Source organism: Pseudopodoces humilis, chromosome 9 (assembly GCF_049639895.1).
Source record: "Pseudopodoces humilis isolate 2021_Gansu_Grassland_sample_001 chromosome 9, ASM4963989v1, whole genome shotgun sequence".
Taxonomy (NCBI): Eukaryota; Metazoa; Chordata; class Aves; order Passeriformes; family Paridae; genus Pseudopodoces; species Pseudopodoces humilis.
This window is the reverse complement of record NC_142208.1, coordinates 25,220,208-25,237,950: the sequence shown is the minus strand read 5'-3', so window position 1 is coordinate 25,237,950 and position 17,743 is coordinate 25,220,208. Positions and strand designations below refer to the sequence as shown.

General features: G+C 40.9%; 1 protein-coding gene across 2 annotated transcripts in view; it reads right to left on the bottom strand.

The window, feature by feature from the left end:
- Positions 1–17,743, bottom strand: part of SORCS3 (sortilin related VPS10 domain containing receptor 3) — a 267,664-nt gene that overhangs the window by 15,086 nt on the left and 234,835 nt on the right. For both annotated transcript variants that reach the window (XM_005520720.2, XM_088059520.1), the window contains exons 15-20: positions 17,201–17,318; positions 15,572–15,705; positions 11,304–11,417; positions 9,674–9,845; positions 5,337–5,523; positions 2,242–2,375 (exon numbers count right to left, since the gene is read on the bottom strand). In XM_005520720.2, coding sequence (XP_005520777.2) covers positions 2,242–2,375; positions 5,337–5,523; positions 9,674–9,845; positions 11,304–11,417; positions 15,572–15,705; positions 17,201–17,318 — 859 coding nt within the window. The remainder of the gene's footprint in view (positions 1–2,241; positions 2,376–5,336; positions 5,524–9,673; positions 9,846–11,303; positions 11,418–15,571; positions 15,706–17,200; positions 17,319–17,743) is intronic.

The following is a 17,743-nucleotide window of genomic DNA, read 5'->3' as shown; positions in this document are numbered from 1 at the left end:
TAAACTGGACCTGTGTTAATCCAGGCAAATTGGCCTTTGGGCATACTGAAAAAATCAGTACAGTAGAAATTCAGTACAGGAGTTTCAGCAGGGTGGGGAGAGCAGTAGGAGAGTCTCAGTCAGGTCATTTGTGTCTAAGTCAAATCTCCCTGTGCAGCAGCACAGAGAGTGAGACTCCACAGTGACACAAGACACATCTGGTTCTGCCTGGGATGGCTATGGGCTGAACAGGAAACAAAGCTGCAATCCCTCAGCATGGAACTAAAATATATCATCTAATAATACCAGTCAAAATATTACACACTTCATCCTTTAATTCAGTGGTCCCATCTCCCACCTCTACTCAGAACACCACGGTTTACTCATGAGAGGGCACAGAGAAGGATCTGGCATATCCATTGAACATCCCAGGAGGAATTTTGATGTGATACAGACTGCTGCTCTGAAAAAAGGTGGCTAATACAGTTATGTCTATATCCCTTGCCATACTTTTGTCAGTGTTAAAGCGCATTCCGTGAGGCAGCTGGAGATAATGCTTTGCAAAGATTGAAGAGTGCTCTGGGTCTGATATTCAGACACAGATAAGTGGCACCACATTTACTCTTCCATATTTCAGCAACACATGCCAAGGTGTCAAAGGATCAGCTGCTCCATGTGCTGATGTCCAAAGTACCCATCCCAAACATATCCACATCTGCTTGTACTCTGCTGCCTATGGGTCTGAAATTTCACCTAGAAGATGAGGCAGACCCTATTTCCAACCCAGAAGCAAGCACTGTGAGAACTGCTTGGAAATCTTCAGAAAACACCACTGCTTTGCACTATCTTTTCTAGATTGCCTTCTATTTCAAAGAAATCTTTTTTAAGGCCCTATTCACAATCAACTTCTATAGTAAGGACAAAAACAATGGCAGGAAGACTCTACACTGGAGGGCTTAAGTGGATGATCAAGTTACCAGTACCAAAATTGTCTCAGATGTAGTTCAATGGTTCTCCATGTGTGAGCGCTGAGCCAAAAATACCTGAACTGTAACGTGATTTTGCATGACTGTATTCCAATGCAGTATAAACAATGCAGTATAAACAATGTGGAATTACCTGGTATTTGCAATGGACTAGATGTGCATATGTGGGTGGTTGCCATAGTTCAGCTAGGGCACAGCAACTTGCTAAGTTATAGTAAATGGTTTTTGATCCTGAGCTCTTCTGCTGCCTCAGCTATGCTTCCAGAAAAATCAGCAAGTTCTTACAGTGAGCTTCCTAACTGGATGTAAAACCCCAGCAGAAGCAGCACTTACTGTTTTTATTTTGCCTCCCCTGAGACTGTTGGTAGCTAGGGTAAGAGGTTAAAACTAAACAGCTTTGTCAAAGAGAAAACAAAATACTTGTGTGCCTATTTTTTATCTCAAGTTCCATATTTCAAGTAAAATCCCTGTTTCTTTCTGCTGCAATCTCACCTCGATGCACACCTTCAATTGCAAATGTAGACAACGACGTGACTTAAACTGCTTTTGTAAATAACAGCAGAAACTATATTGCAGAATTAACAGCTGTACAATTCACAACTGTAAGAATGGAGAATAGTGCCTGTCTCACTCCTAAAGCCTACAATAAAAGCTGTAGCTAATAGGCAATCCTGCTCTCTCCATTTGAAAGCATGATGTTAACTTGTATTTTCACTTTAACTATTGCTAAAAAAGCTCTTTATAATACATACAGTCACAATATTCATCATTCAAAAATTCACTACAAAGGAGTCTCATCTCCCTCTCTAACACAGACAGATTCTTCAGCTTGAAATTCTAGATACAACTGTTTATTTGAACACCAAGAGTTTTAAAGTACTGTGTTGGAATCCAGCATTATGTACTGCACACTGGCACATAATGGAAACCCCCTTGGTTATTTGAACGCCAGCAGTTTTTAAACACTGTGTTGAAAGCCAGCATTATTCCACACATAGTTCAGTTAAGTTGAAAGTGAACACTGGAAATAACAGTGGTCTTCAAATCTCAGGGCTGATAACAACCACATGGAGAAAGTAATGACTCCTAAGAACAACACAAGATAGAAGGAAATAAATCCACAAAGGTTGAAGTTCAGATAATGACAACCCTTTTCAGACAAGTGAAAAACAAACACCAAACAGACAAAGGCAAGAAGTTTTTATTAGGGCTGAGAGAGTTCCCTGACTGTTGTGATAAGCTTAGGAAGAAAAAATGAACCAAAGGGTATCTGTACCTTGGTGCTGTTGCCAAACCACCAGAAGTAGGTAAGTGTGCCTGCCTGGCTGGGCCAAACCACTGCAGTAATGTTGACATCCTTATTTCTGATGGCAACAAAGGGGACACTCAGATGGACGTGCTCCACTGGACCTGTGGGGAGAGAGTTCATTATTAAAGGCTTTGAGTTAAATCCTCCCTGCACAGCTGTGAACAGCAAGGATCTTTCCTTTAAATAAATCAAAAGTCCTATGTCAGTAGTGAGAGTCTAGTTTAGAAATAAAAGACAATTTTAGCAGTCAATGAACCACAGAAAAAGATAACCAGATTTAAGAATACTTTTTTTTCCCTCCTTATTAAGCACATTTTCCATAGTGCTAATTTTCAGACAGGGCCAGCACTGTGTTTAGAAGAATTTTCAAAATGCATTTTGAAGAAAAACAACGAGCTGGCTTTGCATTATATAGAGAAATTGCTATTGAAAGCCATAAGGATAGGATACAAGAAAGGGATAGGACAAAAGTGAGAAGGAAGGTTTTTTTCTTGAAAATTCAGCCACTGAGCTACTAAGATTTGTGGGGAAAATCATTTTAGCCAAGATGGCTTAATTCTTGTTATATAAGAGGCATTTCTTATTTGATTAAATATCCCAAACATTTTTTTAAAAGGTCTCAAAAATAATGACTCATGATTTTGTAAATCCTTGGTATCTTTTTGACTTACGGCTGACCTTGGGAAGACTTTGGGGAGTCAGTTGCCCCTAGTAAACCATCAGGAAGCACTTGAAAGATGTGTGCATTGGCATAATAAAGGGTGTGACTGTCAGAAGCACTTGATTCTGAAAGACTTTAAAAAATAACAAAGTACCAGTGCAAAATTGTATCTAATTAATGAAAATGCCCAGAATAAATCCAGGGCATGAAGCCCTGAATTCAGAAGACAGATCTGCTCTAGAAAAAACAACATGTGAAAAAACACTGAGGCTTTGTTTGGTAGTTTGTTTAAAGCTTCTACTGTCTCCATTGTTTTTCTTCTTGTTTAATCTTTTGGTTCTGCTGGTACTGAATTTCAGCTGACAACTGCTGCCCATCAGACAGTGTTACTTTCTGGGTAGTACCTTTAACACATAGCAAACTGACAGACTATCCCTGTGAGATGGAAAGGACAAAATAAGAAAAGTCAGAATCTTTTTTTTCTGTAAGACATTCATTCTGGGAAGCAGGAAATTTGGTGATTTAACTGAGACAATCCTCTTGTGTTACCTCTCAGCATGAAATGGGGACATTAATCAGTTCTCCATCTACTTGGATTACAAAGATTGTGGAGAGCAAGAACTGTTCTTTTACCACTGGAACATAGAGCTCCAAGCACAAAAGGACTCTATTCTTGCTTTTGGCACCTTAAAACTTGATCTTTTCTCCCCCCTTTTCCCAAGAGTTCTCTAACAGCAAGTCACTCCTGAGCTCTGACCATAGGAAATACTCTGGGTTTGCAAGAACAGCAGGTTCCCCTAAATATTTTGTGACAGTGCATGTAAGAGGAAAAACACTAATATCTATACTTCCTTTAAATATCAAGATAAGCAGCTTGTCAGCACATTCCAGAAAGCTGAAAAGTTAACTGGCTGCTAATAAAGCTGCAGGGTAGAAAACTGATGTTGCTTGAGGCCAAGGAACCTTTTTCTCTCTTTTTTTTTTTTAACACAGGATCCCAGTACCAGAGCGATTGTATGGTAAGAATGACTCTCAGGCAGATCTGTCTGTACATTTAAACTTCAAGGTCAAACCTCCTATATTGACCAGTACTTTCAAATATATTAAAAGTTTAGTACCAAGGTGTCATCTTATTTCAGCACTAGCATGAATATAAGTGCTTGCAAAATATTTCCCTAGAGATAATGGTAATAAATTTGCCATCTAAGAATGCTATAAAAGTCAAAGGAGAGATCTGAAAGGTTGATGAAGAGAAGGGTGGAGCAGCAAAACCAGGCCAAGGAACTGTCCTTTGTTGCATTCTGCTTTAAAATCCTCACCATGAAAAAGTAGTTCCTTTGAGAAAAATCAGATAATCCATACAAATCTGGTTGTTATTACCAGGTAACCATCACTTTTGTCAGCTAATGGCCCAAGGTGAAGGGAAAAACAGTTAATGCTCTAATAACAGGTTGGTAAGTGCAGCCATGATTGACTTTGAGGGAATTATGAGCATAATAAAAGCTTCAAGGAACATTTATTCCTTCACACAGGGAGCTGGAAATTAAAATGGAGAAAAAAGTTCTTGAGTTTTGGAAATTTCTAATGTGTTTCCTTTCAGCAGAAAAGCTCAAGCAAAAGGCAGGATGTAAGACATTCTGACAGGTGAAAAGGGAAGGCAGACATAGCTATGATCACAATTAGGGGCAAAATTGATGGGGTGCATCTGAACACAAGAGCTCTAATAGCCTGAGAGAAGATCAAAGAACTGGGCTCTTTTTGGTCTCATCCTGCATTCCACTCTCTCTGCTCTCTCCTGTGGCTTTGAGAAGTTAACTCAGAGCTCTATATTTGAGTTTGCTCATGTGTCAGCTGGAGAGAAATTGCACTGATCTACCAAACAGGACAGAAACATCAGGGATTCATGTCAAACACATGGAACGTAAAAGCAGCACATTAGCCCTCAGTACATTCGTATCTCAGAAAGCATGCTCAGCATAATGCTTCTATTTCATTAAATTAGCACTGTAAAATCTGAAGTTCTGAAAAAGTGACCCAAAATCTAGTAGCTTAATCAAATCCTCTTGGAATGAGTTATATTGAAAATATACATTTGGACTTTGCTTCATATACTGCTTGTTCCTTGCTGCTGACCTTTTCAGAAAGCCCAATAGACATTTTCAAACTTTTCTCCATAACTCTGAGGACTGCAAATATACTTGTGTTAAAAAAAAACCCTTCCCTTTCCCTTCATTCAAAAAAGTCTAGTTTACAAATTAGAAGAGTGTCTAGAAGCCCAAGCCTTTGGAAGAGCACGAGCTGCACATGTACGTGGGTTTACATCTATTCTTAAGCCCCACTGAAGCTGCAGGGACTTTCAGAGAGGTCAGATTTTTGCCCAAGGAATCTGGCAAGTACTCACAGACCACATGCAGGAACAGGACAGCAGTGTCTGAGCCCAGGCTGTTCTCTGCGTACGCCGTCACCTGGAAGATTCCAGCACTCTTATACACGTGCCGGATGCCATCCTCCACAGGGCTGAAATTGGCATAGGACACTGCAATGCCATCTCCAAAATCAAGCTGGATGTTTGTCCTTTGGAGATCACCCTGCAACAGAGAAGGCTGGAGTAGGAAACTGGACTGATAAAAAAGGATTTATATTTATATCACCCTCCATCCCACTTAGTTCCATTTCATTAGCATGGGCACAAAGTAGTAACTTTTCAAAACAAGCTGAGCCTTGTTCTGCCATTCCCCAAAGTAGCCAGACACAGAGAGCAAAAGACCAACACCTTATCCTAAAATAACTGAAACAGGTGACATGAATCATCCTCCCCTGATTATACAGAGTTTAGAAGACCGGTTTCAGCTAGACATGAAGCTTCAGGAGAGCTGAATTTATACAGGTTGAGTCCCACGTTGAGGACTGACAGATTTTTTTTGTCTAATGTCAGTCAACACAGAGACAGGGCCTGGATACGCAGGAGAATGAAGCAGATGATGAGAAAATCTCTTCCAGGATTACTGTCAATGACAGTTTTTAAATGAAGGAGAGAAAAACAGACAAGAAATTCCAGCACCACAGGTATTGTCTGGAGACAGAAGTTGCATTATTTTAGTTTAAATCATGCTTTAAACCACAGTAGTTGAACTGTAGTAGTGTCTGCTATTTTGGTTTCTTGAAGCCTTATTTTATAGTTGCCCCCAGCTGACTAATGTAACACAAAACAAGGCTAATTTAAACAAAGGTAAAGCCCACTGCAGTGATTTCACTAAACCGAAATAAAACTACAACTCAGATTAAATCTCTGTAGCTTTAGCTTTCTGCATATATATGTGTTGTGCCAAGCAATTTCCTTTCATGAAAGATCTGCACTGTATTCACTGGGGGTGAGGAAGATACCACTACATTCTGGAGATGTTTCTAGCCCCAAGCTGAAGTCAATCCCTAGATACATTGAGGATGTGATCTGAAAGTTTTTTTTAAAAAAATAAATCTCTGCTCATAAATTTACCCTTTTTTATGGGAAATTCAGAAATATTTTACAGTCATAAACTCCATTATAGCTGTAAATGCACAGGGAAAACACACAAGAAGCCAGACCACAATGAAGCAAGTCCCGTGTGTAGAAAATCAGGACCTTAGCAGCCCCCACAGAATCTATCCTCCTCATAAACTATACCTGCATGAAGAAATCAGAGTGTAGGAAGGGTATTTTTCAGATGTGATTTACTTTGAGTATATACTTGGGGTCTTCAGACACTCATATAATCAGGATTATTGCATGTAGTTTTTGAAATATGGATATTTGATTATATATGTTAGATCTCCTTCCTTGCTCCATCATTCCCATTCCATGGGAGCCAGGGGAGTTTTGGCTCTTGACTTGATCAGGGCACCATTTTCACCTCCGCCCTACCTGGACATTAAAAATTCAGTATAAAGCAAAGAGCAATCAGAAAGGATAAAGTGGTAGTGACACTAAAACACTCCTATAATATTGAGTAGTCAGTAACATCCTTTAGACAGAGTTTTTAAAGTCACTCTAAAAAATTCTCTAGTTGGAGCAAAATTACACACTTGAGATATTCAGTTATTTGATATAAAGGCTCCCACAGCTTGTTAAACCTTTCAAAACCACTTCTCAAGGGAATGCACTAAGACCCCAAGTCCAGCTCATATGGAAGATACTGAACAGAGGATAAAAATTTGGTCTCAGCTGGATTCATCACCGATGACCTCAGGCTGAAATCTCTTGCACCAATCATGGCAGCTCATCTCCCTTGCCTGACAATTTTCTTTTCTATTTCCTTCTTGCTTCTCTAGTATGATTCTATCTGAAATGAGATGGTTTCACATAGAGAAGCAGGAACAGATTTTTCATGACTAAACAGTAGCAGATGATCTTTTCACCCAGTTATGTGCCAGGGCTTCAATGCAAAGGCTGTCCATCACACTAATCATGTTTTCTTTCTCCTTTCAATACACCTGTATCCAGTATGTAAAATACTAAACCAAGCATGCTAGTCCCACACAAAGTTGTCAGATATTCTGGAGTTTATAGATATAAATTAAAATAGAAGGAAAGTGGAAGCATTTCAAAAGGAAAAATAAATCATTGCTATGCATTTATATTCAAGAGGCACATTTTGTTGCTTTAAGCCCCATAAATAACTGAAAGGGAACAAGGTATCTCACAAAGGCTGGCTCTGAGTATGGAAATCAGTGAACAGACGTGGTCAAGAACACAACTCCACAACAGCTATTTGGCAGTCCATAATTTCTTTGTGATCAAAACCAAACTTAGGTTAAAAAAAAAAAAAAAAAGATTCTAAGCAGGTTCTTATGTCCTCAGGTTCCCTTGCATGTATACAGTCCAAATCACAGTCCAGCCCCATATTCCTGAAAACACAGAAAAACCTTCAGTCATTCTGCACTTCTCTGTCCATAGTCATCACCACACACGTATTCTGAATACCACTGTGAAGAATCTTACTAAAGCTAATTCTGTAAATCCTGAGAAATTCAGGTTTTGATTAATTATGATGAAGTCTCTGTTTACCACTGACAGCCTAAAGGTCAGTCACCTCCATATACTGAGGATGTGTACTAGAAGGCAGGAAAGAAGTGTTGGCTCATCAGGGTGAGTCTGACACAGCTGAATGGAGACCACACAGATGTATCCATAGGAGGGCTGGTCAGGCTGCTGCTTGGCTCAGAAATGAACTGTAAACTTAGGTACAAAAACAGTAAACAGACTGACCAGAGAAGGTGGAGGAAGCCACGAATGAATCTGAATGGCAGCAAGGTAAGAAATAATAAAGACTTCTACAGAAATTATTTCCTCCAACGCATAAGGAAATCTTTGGCCACAATTCTTCTCAGGTTCACACTAAAAGACTGGAATGACTTTGTTCAAAATCTCTCTGTTCTTTTTCTTTTATTTTCTTTCCTTCTTGAAAGTCTATTATTTTAAGAAGCAAATTCAACACACAACTTTCTGTGGTAGCTGTTCACCTACAGAGACATGTTCCAAAGATCCTCTTCCCTTAGAAAAAAAAAGCTTGTTTCAATGAAATGTTTTTCTAACTACCATTATATTTCAACAACAGACATGAGAGTGAACACCCTTACATATTTATTCAGCTGCCTCTTCAATGTCTAAATCCTTGCAAAGATTCCACTCTTCAGCTACCTTGACTGCTGCCTTATTCCCCATCTGTTTATCATTCTTCATACGCAGCAGTTCCGCTTGAGTTCCTTAAGAAATTACTAGTCGATTCCTAATTTTTAGATTATATCTGTTCTTTTCTGAACTCCCACTCATAGTGTCTACACAAATTGTCTTACCATGTCAAGTCTGCAGAATAGAAAAGAAGCAGCAAGTAGACAAGAAATCCCCCTTGTATAAAAGCAGAGCATGCATGAACCTCTGAGGAAGTAGCAAAGAGGCCCTGCCAGATTAGTGTGGTCCCAGTGAAATATTTAGCTACTATATTAGAATTTAATTTAGTGTGAGAATATCTGTCTGTGGGTGGTCTGCCTCAGCTGTCTCCAGGTACTGCTCCAAAACACACAGGACAGAAAATGTGATGAAGAACAGTTGTGCCTCTCCAGCACCACCTCAGTCCCTGGCCAGAAGAGCCTCAGCATTTCGGTGCTTTTGGCAGTAGCATGGCCTGGTGTCACTTATGCTACTGTTGTTTACAGAGGGAGCTGTACCAATAGATAAACACAATAGATAAAGTCTGGGGGCTAGAGGTGCTTTGAGGAGACTCTATTCCTACTGCAAAATAACAATGCCCCTCATTGTTCCCCACGAATGTGAACATGTTCCTCACCATTCTTAACCTTCCCCAGAAAAGCTGAAGTTAAAGATTCACATCTCAGACACAGAATTGTTGATCACAGAAACACCACTTCTGCCTCATAAATTCTATAAACTGCACTTTGCTGGAGGCAGCAAGAAGTGAGTGGGGAAATAAATTTTTTGACCAGATCTATCTTTCTTCGGCATTAACATCATCACTGATAGATAAGATAAGCACACCTGTGGTGTGACCCTATATGACCTGCTTGTATGCATCACTATAGCCTTCAATTCTCTGAAATTCCTTAAGTCACATAAATCTCAGGACCATTCAGCATTTCATGATCCCCCTTGATAGCTATTTTCCTCTCAGCAACCTGAAAAGCGAAGGAAAAGAATGCCAGCCCTGCCACACAGAGAAAGGTTTACTGAGACCACTAACACACCTCTTCCATAAGGATGATGAAGGTGGCATTGTGCCCCTGCTCCATGACCAGCTTCCCATTGGAGGTGAGGATGTGCAGTCCCCGAGGTGCTTTTCCAGGGCATTTCTCCATCTTGGCCATGTACTTCTCTCGCAAGCCATCTGTGCAGTTGTTAGACACAATCCTTCGGTACCTGGGGAATGGTAACAAAAGGACATTGGGCTCAGACTGTGGGTGAAAAAGCTCCTTTGTTTTGTTTTTTTTTTTCTCTCCACATTAATTCATGTGTTTTTTCAAAGGCTAACTGCCTGCACAATCCCCTCACTGAAAGGAAGACTCAAAGAAACACAACACTTTATTAAGTAGGAGAAAGTCAAACCAATCACAATTCAACCTTCTCCAGAGATTCTCAGCAGCATCACTGAGAAGAGACACATTGTAGAGGTGAATTACTCTTCCCTACTACAAAGCGAAGAATTCCTCCAAACCAGCTCCTGCAGGATTGCATCCTGCATCTCAGCTTTTTAATTTTAACCTTTATTATGCTTTGTCTACCTCTATTGGGCTAGAGGGCACTTGAAAAAGTACACCAAGGGCTTTGCCCAGTTCAATTTTAAAATTATTTGAGGTTTGGGTTTGTCCCTTGGATCTTCTTGGATGAGGTTGGTTAACAGCAAGAAACTTGGCTATTCCCAATGTTGTAAAGCGGGGGTTAGCCCTTGGTATTAATTTCATACCAACCTCAACTATTTTCTTGTTGCTTTCTGTCAAGAAGGCTACAAGCAGCCATACTGATCAGGGCTCCCATAATTATATCCCATATTTAAAGCAACTTTTTGGCTGAAAGGGAGTCTCTGAGGTCAAATGCCTCTGGACTCCCAGCAGCCTCACTTCATCCAGCCACCTGCACCAACCAGCCAGGAACAGGAACATAGCTCCTGCCAGAACCATCAAGCAGGCAGACACATGACTCAGAATCAGCCCTACAAAATTTGGAGGGCCTGCCCTGTTCCTGGAAGGAGCATTGCAATTTTGCCCCAGACAGTTAAGCTCAAGTCTCACAGCATTTCCTGCATGACAGTAGAGCATTTGTAAAGTGATGCTGCCACAATAAACCAACACTTCCCATCTGTTCTGGGTTAGACCAGGGGAAATCAGCACATGAAGCTTGTCTGAAGTGCAAGGCATTGTATGTACAAAGTGAAAATGGCAGAGGAAGAAAACATAAAAGAGGCTAAAAATTGCTCATTTGAGCCTTCTAGAAGCTGATATAAATAGGAGCTGTAAGATAGTAAGAGGTTCAATAAAATAAAATGTGAAATAGCTCAAACCTGTCTTTTTAAATGTTCAGCTGTCTCTCAGACAGACCTTTTTGATTTGTGTTTTAATTTCACAACAAAGGGGAGCTCCAAGTCTGGGCTCTAGGGATCACACATCACTTGCTAGCAATGCAATATCTACACGTCACTTACGTTAACGTGCTTCTCCCTGTCTCTGAGGAACAAGACAATTTTCCATACAGATGCTGTTGCAATCACCTCATGGATAAGACTGAGAAAGGGCATAATGGGATGCAGAGAAAAAAAGAACTATCCCGGTTCTCTTGTGTGCTGCAGTCACCAAAACCAGAGAGACTGCAAGATGCACTTACCCAGTGCTGTTCCAGTAGTTCTGACCAGCGTTGCAGTCCTTGGACAGGGAGGATGGGCTGAACCAGAAGGCTGGGATGCACTGGTTGTTGCTGTGCCTCTCATACCCATAGTCACTATGGAGACAAGTCATGAGTCCATCACTGTACCCTCCACTAGGGATAGCTCAGAGTTTTAAGGTGATGTCCCTGAGGCAGGTGTGTATTGGTGGTTCTCTGCTGGGATGGCACAACATCATGGATTGGGCTCATCCAGAGACAAAGTGCTGGACTAGTTTGAGAGGCAGGAACTCAATTCACTGAAGGCATTTGATCCCAACAGCAGAACTACCAACCTTGCAGAGCACTGGAGGACTTGTGCTTCATTTGGCAACAAAACATGACAGATTAAGAAAGAATAGTGTATCGTTCCTTTTTTTCCTATTAATCACTAACTTAAATTTCAATTTTGGGGTTCTTCCGGTTTATTTGCTTTTTGCAGTCTTTGCTTTTAGAACAAACCAGGCTTATTCTAAGATCTAATGTCGCTTGTTCACAACAGTGGCTAGGAATACAAAACACAAGGAGCACTTCCTGAACAACTAGCCACAGTATGTATATTTACGTATGTTAATGGGCTCCCTGACTGAGCTGTGACTTGCCCCAGAGGAAAAAAAAAAAACAGCCGATGCTTTTCCAACACTAAACTAAAACACGGCCAACTTCATAGTCTAAGGATTACATGGTATTTTGTCACACAGGGAAGGCAATCCAGGGTATTGATTCTTCCATGGACCACCCAAGAGTGGAAGTGTACACAACCACATCCAAAACTTATTTTTACAGCTGCCTTTGTGTGCCAATACAATGATGAAGCAATAGGATTAATCCAAAGCTTTCCGTAAGTTTTAATAGGGTCTGGATCAGGTTTCTATGCGCAGTCTTTATTGACGGGCTGGATTCAAAGGACAAATAAAAAGAGATTCTGGATTTTTGCCTGCAGCATGTTAACAAATGCCAACATGCTAACCCTCTGTGAAAAAACAGGCACTACAGAAGCCACTGTCTTGAAAGCATTCTGTGCCCTTTAGGACACTCTGAGTTTTATCCTTCCCCTGTTCAGAGCCTGAACTGCCAACAGAAGTCTCTAGGAAGAGCTTTGGTGAGACAAAATTGTGCTATGTCCCCAGTGACCCAGGCTGCTAGTGCTCTTTCTTTGGAGGGCAAAAATTCTGTAAGCTACTTTAAATGGTTTGGAGATTCCCTAATGCTCTTTCTCTCAACATTCAATTTAATCATTCTCAGTGGGTCCGACCTGCACAGTCGAAAATGCCTGGCAGGGACTTTGTAATTAAAAATATTCAGGAGAAGCTGTACTTTGCCCCAAAGAAGAAAAGACCGGCATAAATATTTAATAAAATTAAAGACAACATTGCTGTGTGCCCTTAAGGTTCTGTGCTTGTTCATTAACTTCTGGTAAATGTATATTAAAACCTCACATGCTGCCCACCTTCCCTCTCATAAGCCGCAGGGTTTGCATAAGTTAAGGAAATAATCAAGTCCAGCTGCTGTGCTGTCTTTCTTGGGAAAGCTATCTTGACAGAGTAAATAAAGAAGCAGGAGGAGAGAAAAGAAAGCTCAGCAAGCACTTTAATACCACTTAGGATATCCTTCTGCCATTCTCTCTGTTAGAGAAAGGCCAGGATTTGCTTCTGGAAATGACTGCAAGGGTTGGCAGGAATCACTCCTGATCCTGACTCATAAGGATTTGCTGAACTGGGGCATAATTGTGATTTATGCCCCTGAATTTTAGATCAGCCTAATATCTCACTGCAGGGAACAGCACTGCAACCATGAGGCAGACAGGGGCAAGGGCACTGTGACCAACTGGGAAGGAGCACAGCCCTCACAGCATGTGCTGAAGGGCTCCTGCAGTTATTTGTCCTATCCCCACAGCTCTCAAAGGCAGGTGTCATCACAGCAAGTGGCACAGGGTGCTCCAAGCCCAGAACCAGCTCCAAACCCTCTTACTGAGGAAGCAGAGGGCCCATCTGCCCAGACTTGCTGGTCACTGTACTCACACAGTCCTGGCTGCTGACCCTTCTCCTTTCCCTGACTCCCCCCAGCTCAGTTCAACCCAAGGGACGGACCAGTCAGTGCTTTCAACACCTGGCAACTGTGAGCCCAGACAGAAGAGGCTGAGTGGACATTTTTCCTTGAAAAGGAACCATTTGTTCTTGAAAGAGTGTCAAGTGAAAGCAGGAGCTCTCCTTTTACCTGTCCTGTCCACCTTTTAGTGAGCAGAGAAAAGGCACTTGTCAGCATCTCCCCCTCTCATACTGACATCCCAAGGAAGGCAGACAAATCTAGAATATATTCTGGAATAACCTGTGCCTTGCCACTGACTAAGCAACTGTCTCATCCTTCAGAAGTCACAAATCAGATCAGATGAGTCCACCCTTTCTCTCTGAAAATCACTTTTAAAATAATCAAGCTCGGTGCCCTGTTTCCAGCACTGCCAGTATTTTCCTCAAATGGACTGTCTCACATATCCTTCCAGTCAGCCCTGCTGAGTAGCATCAAAATTCACCATGAAGCTTCTTCTGATTCTCCATCACCAGCTATAATAATTTTGCAACTGGAAGCCACTTAACAGCTCTGTTGGCAGTGCAGGGTCTGAAACAAAAGCCAGCTTGTTGTCCTCTAATTGCATTTCCTCTGCAGGACTAACAAGTTTAACAGCAATATCTCTCATATTAGGGGGAAAGTTAAGCAAAAATGATACTGAATGCATGCAAGGATCATGTCAACTGATTGAAAAGGTACATTCTGATTCAGATCCTTTTCAAGGCAGCAATTAAGGCAAATTCAGCTACCACAGTTTTCCATTTACAGCTTGGAAAAGACAAACTTCACTGTAAAATATAAAGTAGGTGAGGAAATGGGTATAAGGAAAAAATACCTAACAAATTCATAAGCATCTCTGGAGGTTGGTGCTGGATTCACCCCAGAGGCTTATGCCAATGCCAAGGGCAGATACTGCAAGGCAAGATAGCTTGTCCTGCAAGCTCCCATCATGAGAATGAAGGGAAAAGATCTCATGAGTCAAGATATGGAGTCTCAGATGTAATCTTGACATTAGGAATAAATTAAACACCAATCCAGATCAGATGAAAATCTCTGTGCTATATCCCTGACTCTCTCTTAAAGACAAACTACTACAATATTCAAGAAAATACTTTGGTAGATATTTTTGCCTTAATTTTGATGCAAATCACCATGTCCATGCTCTAAAAGAGAACTGTGAGTCTCAACTGTGAGCCTAAGCCCAAACAAATATACAGATGTCATGCCTCACACCTCTTCAGAAAGCATTTGGAGGTAGGTGTTCAGGAATTGCACCAGTACTGAGTCAGACACTGATCCTGAAAAACCTACTATAAAGATTAAAATGTTTTCTCAGCTGATCAGCTTTCAGGGCATTTTGCATTCCATTTAAATGACATTCTGATAATTTAAGCTCAAAGATCACAGATATTGACAGTCTTAAGTCTTAGAAATATTGCCCATCACAGGTGCCATGTAAGAATTCCTTGTGCAGAGATCCTGACATGCATTCTCCCATCTCTCCAATCTCTGATTGTCAAGCAATAGCAAGCAGTCTCATTTTTCCCCTGCTTTATTTTTAAGCTGCTTTCAAAGTGACCTTAAATCAATTTGAAAATTATGGTCCCATTAAGTAAGAAACACCAATATTTATGCAAAACAAGTAGTTATATCTGACAAGGGTGGGCTGTACAGTCATGTCACAGAAGCCCTTTCAGAAATTTCTCAATAAAACATTATTAAGAAGCAATAAACTGTTCCCAGCTATTCAAAGGAATAATGATAAAAATGTGCATGTTTTGCTGGCTTGCCCCCTAGGAAGTCAATGGCCTTGGGAGTGAGGACAGAGAAATACCCTCCTTCTTCTGAAAGGAACATATTTTGAAGAGAAATCCAGACTGTCACTCTTCTGGAATGACAGACAAAAAATGCCTATCAGTACTTGCAATTATTTTGCTTTTGAATTCCAGGCTTGGATTTCTCATTGAAATATTTCTCAATATTTCCTGCAGATGAAGGGGAAGCTTCCTTCACTCAGCAGCTTTGGGGGTCACACTTCTGCTATTTGGTATGATCACAGCCATAAAGGTGCATGACACCCAGTTCCTCTGCGAGGTTTTCTGTCTGGGTAGTATTTTGGGATAAAAATACAGCCCCTGCACAAGTCCCCAGAGTCACATACTCACCACTCAAAGTCTCCTTGGCTACAGACACATGGTTCAGACACCACAGTTTGGGAATAATCTCGACCTAGGGAACACTGGACTCCAGGCTTGCGTTTTTTGTAGATCTTCCTCTCTCCCATGACACAAGGCTCCCCCTTCATTTGCCATGGAACAAGAGGAGAAACAGTTTTAGTGGCAGCTGGGTCTTAAATGGAGCACTTTTTCAAAAGACACAAAAGGCAATGAAAATGAGCATTTATCACTGGGAAGGTGGGGAGTTAGAGTCCTGAACTCCTTTGTGGCTTTGCAAAATCAAAAGTCTCCTTGGGAGGGCGCATGAGCACAGTGTGCTCAGCGTCGAGTTGGGATGCCAATGCCAATGTGCCCAAACTGCCTGGATGCCCAAGCCATCACACCCACTTATGCCATGTTTCAGAAGGTATCCACCAATATCTAGTCCCTGAAATTACCCTGAAAAGACAATGGGGGTGGTATGCCAGGGTTTCTTCTGTATGGCAGATAAAATCCACTGCAGAAGCAAGTGCCCAGGCCTGAATCCAAGGGCAGGGGACAAAATCCCGGTGTGTAAAAGAGGTCAACTCTCTTGCTCTTTCTGTGATAGAGCTGGCTTTGTTATATACAATTCTGATGGTGTGTTTCACCGGGCTTTTTGAATGCAAAGGTTTCCAAGAACACTGCTGGGAGTAGCTAATCTAAAACAAACATTTGATATCTAAGTGAGCTGCTATAAACAGAACTTTCTATTTTGCAGAAATAATTTGTCTGCATAGAAGCAAGAAAAAAGACAATACCTAATTGAAATACTTCTCTTCCCTATTAAGAGCGATTCCCAAGATTGCTACACGGTTACACATATGTCTTCCCTTTTCTTTCATTTAAATTATTTCCATTTATTCAATTCTATGACTTCAATTATCTTATCCTTGCCAAATTAATGTTCATTTCTCATTCATGGATTTCATTCAGGAATGTCACAGTGCCAATGGTTCTGGCTCTAGCTGTGTTACCCTGCAGGGTGTGGAACATCATACTGGTAGCCAGTAACCCGTAAGTAATCTGCAGAGGTTATTGGCCTCTTAGTTATAGTCGCCTCAGGACCTAAATATACCCAGCATGAAAATAAGCCAGTGTATGAAAAGCAAAGCATGTATCCTTGAGTAGGATGAAATAATATGGTTTTCTCCGGTGTCTTTTATTCAAGGGTTTTACAGATATTCAAGAGTTTTACAGATACCTGCAGGACCTGCAGGATGAATAAATATTTTTATTTTCATTTTTGAGTAGGGGAAATAAGAGGCAAACTGAAACAAAATTATTTTCATGAGTCAGTGACAGAGCTACAAAGAATTCAGTGTCATCTACGATTCAATCATAAGGTGTAGTTTTACACTGCCCTAAGCATTGAGGCCAAAAAGATCCAGCTGGTGCAATGGATTATTTTCATAAAAGTAGAAGGCAATCTCCTGAACTTGCCCATAGATGCCTGGCCCCATGTTTGTTCATGCACATTCTTCAAAGGATGCAAAAAAATTCCATATGCTTTGCTATAAAGAACAACTGCATTCCCAGCTGGCAACACTGAGCAGGGGAAAAGGAACCCTCATCAACACCCTCCTCCAGGGGGGATACCTGATTGTGCAGATGCCAGGTTTGGTAGTCGTCTTTGCTACACCTGCGGCTGAAGAGAGACTTGTAATCCACCTTGACCAGCTGCCACTCAGAACGGAGACTGAAGTGCCCAAAAACTCTGAGCATGGGAGACAAAAGAAAAGAGTCAGAGTCAAACAGACTCATACTTCCATTTAGCAAATAACATCTCATGAATCTCAGCTACAGAAACTGATACAGAGTCTTGGAGATTAATGCCAGCAAATGGTATTCAGTCATGAATAATATTTTCCTGTTTTTACAACATCCCAAGAATGTTTAGCCTTTTCCTGACACCTTGTACACAGCCTGTATTGGAAGGTCTTCCCATGACCCTAGCATCCAGCAAAACAGAACCCAAGTCTAATCACCCTTATTGCAATGTTTAGAGGACAGATTTTTTTTTCTTTATTCCAAGTCTTTCACTAATTTACATTTTTACCCAAGACACTTAAGAGACTAAAATTTTTGTTGTTCTAATTATTCCAGACTAACAAAGAAAGAGCGAGAAAGACAAGATTTCCA